The following is a 13,873-nucleotide window of genomic DNA, read 5'->3' as shown; positions in this document are numbered from 1 at the left end:
ACTTTTTATGATACGCATTGATAACCAAAATATAACCTTCTACACATGTAATAACAATTTAAATATAATTTTAAGGTTAGTTATGGTTATCATTTTTCTTAGATTAATTTGAAAAAACTTCATTTTTATGGTTTCATATTTTAATTTTCACCAAACAAATACTATCTATTACTTTCATTCTTGAATCTTATAATCAAACACACCCCAAACTGAAAATAAATCTAACTTCAAGCTTTTAAGACTAGATCTAGAATAACTTATCAACAAAGCTTATTTGCCTATTAAGGGTCTAATAAGCTATTCTTTCCATCAAAACGTCTCTTAGTTTACTTGCTTTAATAGATTTGCAAAAGCAAAGAGATGAAAATTTTCGATTCAAGCCTTAACAAAATAAACACAACACACACTAACACATGCACCCGTAAATGTATAAATTTAAGTAATTTTCTTTCTATTTAAATTACGAAGACTTGGTTTTGGGAGATTTGAGGGGACAATTTTTTCGTAATATGTTTGTTGTGTCTTTGGTAAACTATTAGAGATTTTTTTTTTTCTACCAAGTAGATTGTTTATACCATCCATCCATTGTGATATTTCATTAAAAAGGAAGGTAAACTATTTTAAAATCCGACCCCAAAATAATATTTTGCGGGATTCGAACTTTGATAGTGAGTATGTTGTGGACTTGTGGTTAAGACACAAACACCAGTCAACTGAGATTTTGTTGAAAAAGGATATATATATATTATATATATATAATTTTTTTTTTTGAAGGAAAGCAAAATAACACGATAAGAGTATCTTCGTCTTTGGTTGGTGTGACAATAACAAAATCAAATCAAAATCCATTTTATTTTAATTTATAATTATAATAATAGTAGAAAGATGGTAGTTATGGTCATGGCTTGGAACGGCTACATGCTTCCCCCTCAAACGGACTCTGTTTCTCCGGCACGGCGGTTCGTTGGTCGCCGGAAACTCTGTTTCGACGGAATTTCATCCGTTTGTTCTTCCTCCGGCGACCATGAAGACGCCGTTTCCCCTCGCATTCTCACCAAAAAGTAATTATATTATATTATATATCTATAAATATATGTATTCTTTTGATTAATTGCTTTTTGTATTCAAGAATTATGTCTTAACCACTATGCATTTATCCGAGGACCATATTTGTTGACATTTATGACAACATTTGGAAACCCTAAAGATTATATAATTGGGAGTAAATAATTTAATATCATATATATGTGATTAAACACTTAAATAATTTAATATATATGTAGTTAAATAATTTTCTCAATTTCGACATACCAATGTTTTGAACCCTTAAATAATGATAATTAGTTATACACTATGTTAGTTTTATTGACTTTTAATGCATCAAAATGTAGTTTGTAAGTGTTCTCATTGTGGTCTTATTTTAAGACTGTTCCTGATTGTCCCCTGTAGGGAAAAGTTATTTTGAGTCCACCTTATTTTGAGTCCAAAAAGGGTCCATTGATTTTCTTTCATCTCCTCAAATCCCAACCACCTCCTACCACCACCACCATCATCTCCGACCACCACCATGATTTTCCGGCGATGGCGACCACCGAAACCACGACTTACACATGTGTAAGTTAACTGTGTAAGTTGTAAAACTTACACATGCGTAAGCACCACCACCATCATCTCCGACCACCACCATGATTTTCCGGCGACGACGACCACCACCACCACGACTTACACATGTGTAAGTTATATGGACCCTTTTTGGACTCAAAATAAGTTGGACTCTAAATAACTTGCCCCGTCCCCTATATATATGTAATTATGTAGCTATACTTTATTTCATAGGAAGTGATAGACCTACCAGTCTACCACTGCTTTTGATTATTCATTTTATTCTATCACAATGTATAATCTTTAGTTGTTTACACTCTACAAGTCAGTATACGTATGTGTGGTTAGTCGTTAGTGTATTGAATGTGGTGGTAGGGATGTTACTTCCCTTATTATATTTAAGCACTTGGTTATGATTTTCTTAAGTGGTATCGAAAGGTGCATTATAACACTAATTATAAGGGTATGTTTAGCAAGACTAGTTGAAAGCTAGAACAAGCTTGACCTTTTGGTTAGAGTTGGAAGTTGGGAGTTTCTATTTTTGTAAACGTGCTTGGCATAGTTGTTGTAGTTGGAGGCGTTAAGTAGAATGATGAATGACTTAAAGCGGAAAATAAATCCGTATGAATTATGGTTTTAATTAAAAGGTAGTATTTAGGTACTTTTTCTTTATCATAAGCAAAGCTTTGTTTTACAATCTATTGGGTAGCTTATTTTTTAGACAATGTGACAAGTGCCCATGAATGTATTAAACTTGGCATGTTTTGTTATTGTATGTATCCAACTCTTAAAACCTCTATTGTATGTATTAAAGTTCTATGACTTCTATCTCACTATTATTGTATGTATATGATCTCTTATAACTAGTAAACTGTTGATGTGGCGCCAGTATTGATGATGTGTCAGATGACATGGCAACGGTTATGGCTGCCACGCCAACTGAATACATAAAGTTAAATGATTTGAAAGTTTAATCACTGTGATAGAGGTTCTGAGAGTTGGATACATGCAACAAGAAAAGTGGTCCAAGTTTAATACATTTATGTCCACGACTCTCTTAAAGCATCTTCTGTGTGCATTAGAGTTACCTTGAATAATCGAACAAAGCTTTTCATCTAATTAGAGCCTGAGCTTTCCACATAAATTTAAGCTGCCATAAGCTTTGTGCTAATAGCTTTGGTAAGTTATGTTAAAACGGGTTGCCATGTCTATTGCATTGCTCAATTTACATTTGCGCTAATGGAGCCTCGAGGTCAAGTATTGACATTACAACCGAGTTAACCAAGCTTTGTACCACATATTTTCATATGCCAGCTCCTTTTTTTTTTTTGCAGAAGGTAGTTCATATGAGAGTACCTAGTTCTTTTTGATCGATCTCAAGTTACAATTTCATTACCTTTCCAAGCTTTCTCAAGTTGTTTTTGTGATATATTTTTGTAGAGTTGGTGAAAAAACACTGCAAAACTTGGGAGAGGTCACACGGGGTTTTCCTATAACTCGCAGAATACTGTTAACAAGTTTGTTAATGCCGTTATATTACGCCCCTTCAAGGTACTCATCAGGTTTGAACAATCCTTACTGTTTCTTTGATAATTTGTAGTTTCGATAAAGTCTGAAATGGTGCCATTGGAAAGAGCTTATTACTTATTACCACATAGTTTACATAACCAAATCATTATAAAATCAAATCAGTTTGAGACTTGTGTATTCTTATCTATACCCAATCTAATGTGCTGAAACCTTTTTTTTTTTCTTCATACTGAACAATGGTTTGTGCAGCTAATGCTTTAGGAGACCCATCTGTGACAATTGAACAAGTAACACCTGTTGTTATTCCATCCGGGCCACTTTTTCCACCGGAGGTTTGCATAAATTGTTTCTGATTAGTATTTTAGTTTTGTTTTTTCTCCCCTTTCTTTCTTATAAAAGTAGTTCTCTTGTGTATTTTACCTTTTGATAATGATGTTTATGGCAGGTAAATTGATATGTGTATGCTTGGCAGGAAAGAATTGTCAAGCTTTTTGAAAACAACACGTACTCTGTTGTCAATATATTTGATGTCACTCTACGGCCTCAGCTTAACGTTACAGGGGTAGTTGAGGTAATTTTGAATGAACATATCCACAATGTGGCAATTTACATGCTCACTGGAAGTGGAAAATGGGTGGGTCAAATGGGTAATATTATGTATGGGTCTGGTAGACTAAAACTTGTGTTGTCCAAATATTTAATTTGTTTAAAGGTAATTAGTGTATCAATAATAAACAAAAGTTCCTAAATATTTTTGATAAAATGATTAGGATAGTTAATGCCCTGTATAAAACTTTGAGTGACTTTCCACCCTTATTGACCCTTCTTAATGATTATTTTCTTTACTTGGGTGACCTGATATCAGTATAACTTAATGAAAATTAATCCATTCATAAGGGGATTGAAAAGCCCCCTCTAATGTTAAAATTTATACCGTTCTAAAAAAAAAACTGTTAAAATTTATCGCTAAAAGGTGGATGGTAGTAGTTTTATCTGATACATAGATCATTGCAGATTCCTGAAGGAAATGGTTCTGGGGTCGTTTGGGATGCAGAAGGGCACATTGTCACAAATTATCATGGTAAGGATATGTAATGTTTTTGTTGTTGTAACTTTAGAACTGGAGATATTGATTTTCACTGTATAAGTGGCAAGGGTGCATTGGGTGATGGTTCCAAGTAAAAACTGTGAGACATGTCAAATGTGTTGAGTTGGGTTTAACTGACCTGCGCACATCTTTTTGTCACAAATACCTAATGCATAGTACAGAGTAATATTATTACTCCATATATATTAGTTGGATCAAGTAATACAGATCCTGTATCTTTGAAGATTAATTTTTAAAAGGTTTATATTATCATACCAAAGGTATTGACATTTTATTAAAACTGTATGTTGTTCATCATTCATAAACGTATTTTCTCAGTAATCTCTTCCTCTGTTTTGCTTTACTGCAGTTATTGGCAATTCTTTATCAAGGAATCTGAAGCCTGGACAAGTTGTGGCTCGTGTTAATATTCTTGCCTCAGAAGGGTGAGCCTTATATATGGACTTGTGTTATTTTCTTTATTATATGATGTATATATATTACCGCCTCATCACATCTGTTTTTCGAACATATATAAAGGATACAAAAGAATTTTGAAGCCAAGTTGATTGGTGCTGATCGCTCTAAGGACCTTGCTGTCTTGCAGGTAAAAAAGTTTCATATGTTTAATACTGTTTATCTGGATATTACCGATATCTGAAGATTAGGTAGTTCTACATAACACAAGTCAGCGTTGTATCATCTGTCCATAATTTAGGTGGACGCACCTGTGGATTTATTGAGGCCTATGAAGGTTGGTCAATCTTCTTTCTTGAGAGTTGGGCAACAGTGTTTAGCCATTGGAAATCCGTTTGGGTTTGATCATACACTCACAGTGGGGGTTATTAGCGGGCTCAATAGAGATATATTTAGTCAAACCGGTGTCACAATTGGAGGAGGAATTCAAACAGATGCTGCCATTAACCCAGGAAACAGGTCTCTTATCCCCCTATTCTCTTGAATCATACTTTCTGCTAACTCTATATACATGATATTTAGTAAAACTGAACATCCATGCTTTTCAATAAAATATCATCACAGTTTTGTGGAGAACTTCCAAATTATAAATCATTAAAAATAAGCAATACATACACATGATCCATGCACAACAATTTCCGTTTGTAACTTTTATCTTTACATCATGATGTTGGCAGTGGAGGACCTTTGTTGGATTCCAAAGGAAATTTAATTGGGATCAACACTGCGATATTCACTCAAACAGGTATTTTTTTTGCTATTTGTTTTTGTTAATCTTATAAGTGGCCACTAGTGTAGAAATGTATCTCAAGTAAAATACCATATAGACTCGAAAGCTAACACTATTGATGGCACTCTATAATTTTTGACCTTAGGGACTTCTGCCGGTGTGGGATTTGCCATCCCTTCCTCTACGGTTGTAAAGATTGTACCTCAGTTGATTCAGTTTGGGAGGGTAAGTTATTACATTTAGCATTTGAATTCATTCTACCATGTATCCAAGAAATCCTTCCTCTATCCATGTCCTCTATGTTTGCCTTACGTGGGAGAGTTGGTGGGTTGGACATGTTGGGAGTTAGGTAACAGATTAAAACATGTAAAGTTTTCAGTATGGGCCCAAAACAAGTGAAGTGACGTTGAATTGATCCGTTATTGTTCACACTGTTATATATATATATATATCTACTTATATGGAGTTTTATAGAAAAGATCTGCTTTCTTTTGGTATAAAACTGTAATGGGGCAAGCTTTTAGACCGTTTAACATGTGAATCCTTTCACTTTAAGGTAAGTTTACAAGTTTTATCTGTTTGACCTGTTTTAGAGTATGTTTGGCGTAAGTAGCCAGGACTGCAGCTATTAGCTGGAGTTAATACTTGGTTGTTGGGGCTTTAGGATTTGGCTTTTTTTCTCAACCTTCTTTGGAGTAGATTTTATTTTGAGCTGGAGCTTTTTTTGCTAAACAGGGCTTTTATTCCAAAGAGAAAGTCCAGCCTCAAAAAGCCCTAAAAATTACCTTGCCAAACACACCGATAGACCATTTATATATAAATCCATAATTGAGATTGCCCTCTTTGATGGTAGCTTTTAGTTTTTAGGTACTTATTACTGGTTTTTTTTTATTCTCCATCACCCATCATTAATTTGTATTTGCATTCACATCTGGATTAAGTTTCAAAGATACTAATATTGTGAATCTTGGATTTTAGGTTGTTCGGGCTGGTTTGAATATTGAGGTTGCTCCTGATCTTGTTGCAAATCAACTTAATGTTAGAAATGGAGCTCTTGTTCTACTGGTAATTTTCGTTGGAACTTGTTTATTGCTACATTTCATGTTCATTGGCGCATATTCATATTCCTTCTCAATCTGATGGCTTTTTAGGTTCCTGCAAATAGTCTGGCAGCAAACGTTGGTCTTCTTCCCACCACCAGGGGCTTTGCTGGTAATATTGTTCTCGGCGACATCATTGTAGCAGTAGATGACAAGCCTGTGAGTTTCTCGTACACTTTATGCAGAACTTCTTTTTAGCAAATCATTTGAAACAACTCCTAAGTCGTCTTAAAGCAACGACAGTGCAATTAGTAATAGATGATCAAATTATAGAGGCAGCAATTTCAAAATTGAAACTGTATATTAAGTTAGGTTATATTTTTATGATGGTGGATAAAACGTCAAAAGGAAAGTTCTAAATAGATATAGGTAGTGTTAGTAGGCCCAGTCAACCAGTTGTGATAGGTAGTGTTAGTAGGCCCAGTCAACCAGTTGTGGCGTGTTTTTAAAAAAATAATCCATTACCTAACTTGTTCAATCTGCCTGTTTTGCTACCTATGTGCAATCTATCTTACTATATAAAAGTTACACGCTGTGTCTAAATCCTGTGAAATGAGGAGTAAAAAGACAAACGAAATTGCTGACTGATAGTTGAATATGGAAAGGTTTCAAGGTCAACTATAGATGGTAAGCTAGAAGCCTAAGCTGTATATCCCATTATTGATTTATTCAGGTTAGGAATAAAGCAGAGTTTCTAAAAGCATTAGATGATTATAATGTTGGAGATAAGGTCATTTTAAAGATACAAAGAGGTGATCAGACCTTGGAGATGGCAATTGCTTTAGAGGAGACTTCATGAGAATATAGAATGTGTAAATTGTATTAATTATATTTATTTATTTACAATTTTTTGTATCTGTTCACTTACTGAGTTCCAAGTTCTTTTTGTTATTCTGGAGTTTCTTTTTGTAACTAATGTGTGTTATAAAAATGAGTAAAAATTAAATCACATGGTTTTATATCTTGGAACAGTAAATTACATGTTTTTATTCATGTAAGATTGTAAGAATAACAATATCTTACTTTTTAACTAATGTGTTTAATTAAATCAGTAAAAGTTAAATCACATGTTTTTTTTCTAAGCCAAAATATTTGTATTTTGGAATTACCTTATGTTAGGGTAATTTGAGGGAATCCTCTCCCGTTAATTGTACATTGAATGTCATTATTTTTTAAGCATGTATAACATCAGAGTACAATAATTCTATGCATAACCCCATGCTAATTTTTTTTCATTTCCCTGGACTTATTGGTTTTCAACCCAGTTTTCTTTGCTAATCCTTGGTCAAATGTTTAAGAAACTAGGAAAAATATCTTATATGTTATTGTTAATTAAGCATCAAAAATTATATAACGCATTCTATGGCTACCAATTAAGGTTTAGCATAGAATTGAGGAGTGGTGTAAAGTTTCCCACATTCGTCTTTCCATGAAAGACTTGCTGGAACTACAATTTTTTTTTTATGCTAAGACTGATTGTGTAAAGCATACTTCACTCGGTCATTTTGGTTGGTTGTTGAAGAATATGAAATACGATCATACCCCAGTATATTACTGCCTTGTCAAGAAAATTGAGTTGTAATACGAGTCCAAGACAAAAAGTTATAGGGAAAACATTGGTAAGCAATGGTACTGTGGTGCTACCTATGGATACTGTCTGCTTTCACGTACCTGAGATTTAATGTATACATTTAATGAATTCAAGAGCCAAAGTTATTTTATTATATTTTTCGCAAAAATTCTGTACCGATTATTTTCCCGAAGTATTATATATAAAATAGTTGGGTTGTTAGTTGTTAAACATAACTGATAACAATTACAAGAAAAATCGATAATCTCTTTTAACGCTTAAACTAAAATATGAAAATTGTCATTTACTAAAATATGAAAATCAATAACGTGGTTATGTAAAGGCCTTCTGGCTTCGCATATGTCCTATCGATCTACCTATTGTTGATTGGAAATTGGAAAGTGATATTAGAAAGAAACGATTGGAAATTGGAAAGTGATATTAGAAAGAAACGATTGCTTAATTACAGTATTGATTTCAGAATATGTATATTTTGAAATTATAATCAAATTGCTTTGGGTTGGTTACATTACACAATTTGAACAATTTAAATAAAAACTTAAAGAATTCGTTTTGATCTAGTTTAATAACTAGATTTTAGACCCGTGTCCAACATTGGACACGAGACTTACGACATTATTAATATTAGATATTAATACAATAACTCATAAAAGCTTATAAGTTCAATGTTGAAGATATAAGTAGATACCAAATGTTTAATTCAAATGTCAAGAATGTTAAGATAATATAAAAAAACTAATGTAATAAAAGAACATTGGAAACATATACCCTCCTTCAGCATTTGAAAGACTTCTTTATAGATGAAATTTGTTGTAGTGTTTTTTGGTCTTCTCATCTTTGTCACAATTTAACACTTTAAAGCCCTTCTCGAGTTAACTCAAGATACTGTGATGTACAATTGTTCGTGTGTGAAAACTGGGTTTTGTAAATAGAAACCAATTTTATTAACATTGTAAAAATAATTATTTTAGTTATTCGTTTTTTATTAATTAAATAAAATTATGTAAAAAATCAAATGATGACATCAGCAGGAGTCAATTTGATGAAATCGAACGATATAATTGGTTAATAAGATATTAGTTCTACTTTATTTTTAATATATATAAAAATAAAATAGAATTAAAATAGTACAATTATTATTAAGATGTTAATATATTTACATTAAATTTAATGTATTTTTAATTAGTTATGTATATATATATATGATTGAACATATTATTGGATATATATTAGTTATTATCTAATTGGATACATATTAACTATTATTCAATCGGATATATATTAACTATTATTATTTATTTATTGTATTAAAATTATTGGGTAAAAAGTGTAAATTTGTGATGGAAAACAAAAAAGTGTAAACTAAAGTCAAAATTGAAAACAAAAGTCAACATTAAGAAATCGAGAGATGTGATTGGTCGATAAGTTATTAGAGCAACTGTCTTTTAGTATAATAAAAAATAATATTTAAAATGAATTAAGACTTAATTAATAGGAATAATTAATTAAGAATAAAAAAAAGTAGACATCTCTCCAACAATTAATGAAAGTCTTGTTGGATTCATAATGTAAAATAATAATCCCTCTTTTAAAATTGTTAACAAAAAAAAATAAAAAAAATCCAACAATTTTAAGAAGAATATCGCTCACACTTTAAGTAACTAAAAGTCTAAAAGTAACACCATCCCATCCATTTTTTTTATAAAAAAAAATCGACCCCTGCCTCCCACCATTCTATGAAAGACACAATAACTCTAGTTTGAATGATTTTCAATATAGAACAAAAAAAATATGATAATACAGCTTCAAAACCTCTTAACCCTTATCTCAAACATAAAAATCTACAGTTTCCAATCGTCCAATCGATGACAACCAATTTTATCCATGTCTTTTTTTTTTTTTTTTCATTTTAATATTAAACGTTGTATCATGTTTACTCTTTATTCTAAAGTAGCTCAAATAATTTTAAATGCACTTATGTCATAGATCAAACGCTATACTTCTCCTCGATAACATACATCGCATGAACGGTTTACCAAATAAGCTAACACTATATTTAGTTTTTATTTTTATAAATGAGAACCCATTTAGAGGGTGATTGGATTGCGTATTTGCGTTATAAATTGATTATCTGATTAATACGTTTGTAAAACACAAATAATCTAAAAAAGTATTTGTATGAAAAAGTAATTATCAGTTATGAAAACGCAGTTTTGAAGAAACATGTAACTGCATGCTTTTTTAAACTTTTGAAAAAGCAGAATCTATTTAAAAAACGCAGATTTTGTTTTGTGATCGCAATATCAAATACCCTTTAGACTACCTAATTGAATTGTCAAGGTTCTAACTATTGTAGATTGTCTTCGTTCTTTTTCAGCCTTAATTATCAATCCTCAATTTAGAAAGAAAAAAAAAACACTAGGAGAGAAAATTTCATTACCTATCTTTAGTTCCATTTGACTATTTTTTTTGATGACTTAAAACTCTCTGCCTTTGTTTTCTTTAGGTTTAACCGTTTAACATATATGGACACTTTTGCTTTTAGAGAATCTTAACAAACACTTTTGCTTTTAGAAAATCTTTAGCTACAAGTTTTAGAATTAGCTTGAAGCTTCTCTTTTTCCTTTGTTTTAATTTGATCAATTTTTTTCTCTTAAAATTCCATGAAAGTCAGGACCATCAATAGACAATATTTCAATGACTTTATTTTTTTCTAATTGCACTTTTTTCTTGTAAAAAATACAAATTTGTGGACTTTTTTAATGACTTTTTTTCTTGTCTTTATCAATATATATATATATATATATAGGGGATGAGAATATGATGTTGTTAGGCACCTAAGTTGGATGAAAAACCCATCACATACCTTTTTTTAAACCATAAAAATAATGGGGGCCAAACATTTATTCAAAATATTAAAATATTGGCATGTGAGGGGTTTTTCCACCCAAATTGGGTGCATAACAACTTCACTCATTTTTTCCATTTATATATAATATTATATATATATATATATATATATCTTTATATATAAACAAAGAGAATAAGAACCGTGATTACTTTTAATGAGTATATATTAAATCACACGTTTTCTAAGTTCACTCAAATGTAAAAAAAATTTATCATAAAAAAAAACTCAAAACTGAAACTTTTTGTTGACATGTGAATGAATGTATTTATATGTGTCATTCACATATACAAATGAACATATATTAAGTTATATGTACGTAGTTTTATATATGAAGTTTTATTTTTATTTTTTATGTGAATGGAGGAGTTATTCACATGTTATGTAATACATAATTTAAAAATTTTCGTGGTTCTTACGATAATAATTAAGGGTTCTTTCATGAACTTTCCTCTCAACAGGAACTGAAAAATGTTTTGTAAAGCCGGAATTTCATTTCCACTAGGCATAAACCAGGAGCATTTTAGTGGACACATAGATAGGTATAAACTGGAAAAAAAAAAATGTTTTTAAAAAAAAGGATAAAAAAGAATTTATAAACTGGAAGTGCAACTGTGCAAGTTCCGGTTTTAGGTGACATGGCATAATTCTGATATCAGGCTGTATACACTTATTTCACATATTTCTTTATCTAGAAAAATCGTTTGACGAAATGGATGTAACATATGTCGATTAATTTGTCTGTCCAAAATTAACATTCTATGTTCAATATTAATTGTTAAACTGTCAAGGGCGATCGATATCGTTAAACAAAAATCTTTAGATAAAAAATCAAGGAATTAGCTAATTTCCATATTAATTTACAGAGCTAGTAGTATATATATATATATATATATATATGATATGATATGATATGATGATGTCAAAGGCTGGACTATATATAATTGAAAAAACAGTCAATATTCTTGTTCAACTGTTCTTGATTTACAGTTCGGTGAACTATATCAAGCTATTAATTACTACATGCATGCATGCATTATATTATATGCTATAAAATATTATATTACTACTATATATATGAGTTATATTATATATTAAGTCCATCTACTATTAAAAAATATATATATATATATATCAAGTCGATCTTTAATGGAGGGTTAATTAAGTTGACCCGTAAACAACACTTTCTCTTTAACTAAGTCTTGTGTTTGATCAGATATATTTGGAAAATAAAAATACGTGAAAAGTATTTTGTCTACAACATATATATGACAGAAATGTGTTGATTGACTTAGTCATATAATTATTGTCGTTATACATATCAAATAGTTGACATTTAACACACAATAATTTGAATGCTCTTTTTTCTTTCTTGAAGCTGACAATTAATAATTAACTCTCTAAAAGAGTACGAGCTAGATAAATATTTCATCCAAAATATATAAAAAAACAGATATACAAAAGGGTAATTTAAATACTAATTGATTAATTATATATAATTGTCTTTTTAAAATAAATTGATTAATAATATATAATTGTCTTTTTAAAATAAATTAAGTTTGTGAATGCATTTATGTTATAATATAATGTCACTATATATATATTTTATTATGAAGCACGACGATTAATAAAGGTAAACAATGCCCCCTCAAAATTGAATCTGGGTATACCCAAGTCAAGCCCTTATAAAAGGACTGCCTAATAATGATTGATACTTCTAAAATTTTAGCCTATTAATCCTCATAAATATTTTGACATGTATAATCCACTTATTATCTTTCATTTATCACCCCCTTGATTTTTAAATTTATTCACACTTTTAGTTAGCGTGAACAAAATAAAAATTGTCACGCTTTTATGTATGTAAAAATAAATGCCGTGGACAAATGAGGTGTTACAAAATAGTTATTAAAGTCCACACTAAAAGTGTGAACTTTTAGTTCTACGCATTTTTTAGCTTGGAGAAAATTATACACACTTTTAGTTCTACACATTTTTACACACATAAAAGCGTGGCAAAATTTTTAATTTATTCACACTAACTAAAAGTGTGAACAAATTCGATCAACATTGTTTGTAGTGGATTAATAGGGTAATTAAGTTGATCTATTAGAAGGACTTATCGTTACTTTTAATTTGCTGAAAATTTTCCCCTAAATTAGTTACTCCATCTGTCCCAATTTAAATGTCCTATTTTGACTTTTGAAGTCTTTCTTTCGCAAATTTAATTGTAAATTGTTTCGTGTGTGTTATACATTAGATGATGTAAAATATATGCATAGATTGAGTTTTAGATGTATTTTTTTCATTGATATAACTCTTATTAGGTATTATATTACACAAACAAAAATACTAATGATCAAAATTAAAGAAGAAAAACTCAGCAAATCAAATTTAAACATTTAAATTAGAACGGAGGATATATCTGTTAGTTAAGAAAAGAAACTAGCTTGGAAACTGCCATGTGTGGATAATCAGGAGTCTTCTAATAAGATATATATATAAAAAATAAAATAAAATTATATGCTAGCTAGTAAACTTCTTGTCAATTTGTGTTTGATTGAAACAAGCACAATAAAATATCCAAATAATATATTAGTATAGTTCTAAGAAGCATACACTGCTAAGTTACGAGTCTCTTGAGATTATAAATCACGATTTCATCAAAACTACAAAATTCTTTATATTGATTGAAACTTAATTTGCTTATTTAGCAGTCCAAGGTCATTGACTTCTGTTCTTCAAGACCCCCAATCTTCTTTTCTGTGTATATTCATTGAAAACCACCCCCATAAAGTTCGGAGACAAATCCCTTTTCAGGAACCATATATTTTGAGTACTACACAAA

At 30.5% G+C, this 13,873-nt stretch overlaps 1 protein-coding gene across 2 annotated transcripts; it reads left to right on the top strand.

Moving 5' to 3' along the window:
- The first annotated feature begins 784 nt into the window (after nucleotides 1-784).
- On the top strand, nucleotides 785-7,475 carry LOC122587254 (protease Do-like 8, chloroplastic). 2 transcript variants are annotated; one of them, XM_043759368.1, is made up of 13 exons: nucleotides 785-1,061; nucleotides 3,043-3,164; nucleotides 3,382-3,464; nucleotides 3,605-3,703; nucleotides 4,147-4,213; nucleotides 4,590-4,665; nucleotides 4,760-4,826; nucleotides 4,938-5,155; nucleotides 5,374-5,441; nucleotides 5,572-5,651; nucleotides 6,405-6,491; nucleotides 6,578-6,685; nucleotides 7,200-7,475. In XM_043759368.1, exons 1-13 carry the CDS (start codon nucleotides 886-888, stop codon nucleotides 7,323-7,325), a joined length of 1,377 nt encoding a protein of 458 aa, XP_043615303.1. In that variant the 5' UTR covers nucleotides 785-885; the 3' UTR covers nucleotides 7,326-7,475. The 2 variants fall into 2 exon arrangements, with proteins under 2 accessions (XP_043615303.1, XP_043615304.1); XM_043759369.1 differs by lacking the exon at nucleotides 785-1,061 and adding an exon at nucleotides 2,766-2,939.
- The last annotated feature ends 6,398 nt before the right edge of the window (nucleotides 7,476-13,873 follow it).

The sequence above is a fragment of the Erigeron canadensis genome, chromosome 2, assembly GCF_010389155.1.
Source record: "Erigeron canadensis isolate Cc75 chromosome 2, C_canadensis_v1, whole genome shotgun sequence".
NCBI classification, from domain to species: domain Eukaryota; kingdom Viridiplantae; phylum Streptophyta; class Magnoliopsida; order Asterales; family Asteraceae; genus Erigeron; species Erigeron canadensis.
Note: the sequence above shows the minus strand (reverse complement) of the source record. Positions and strands in the feature narration are given on the sequence as shown.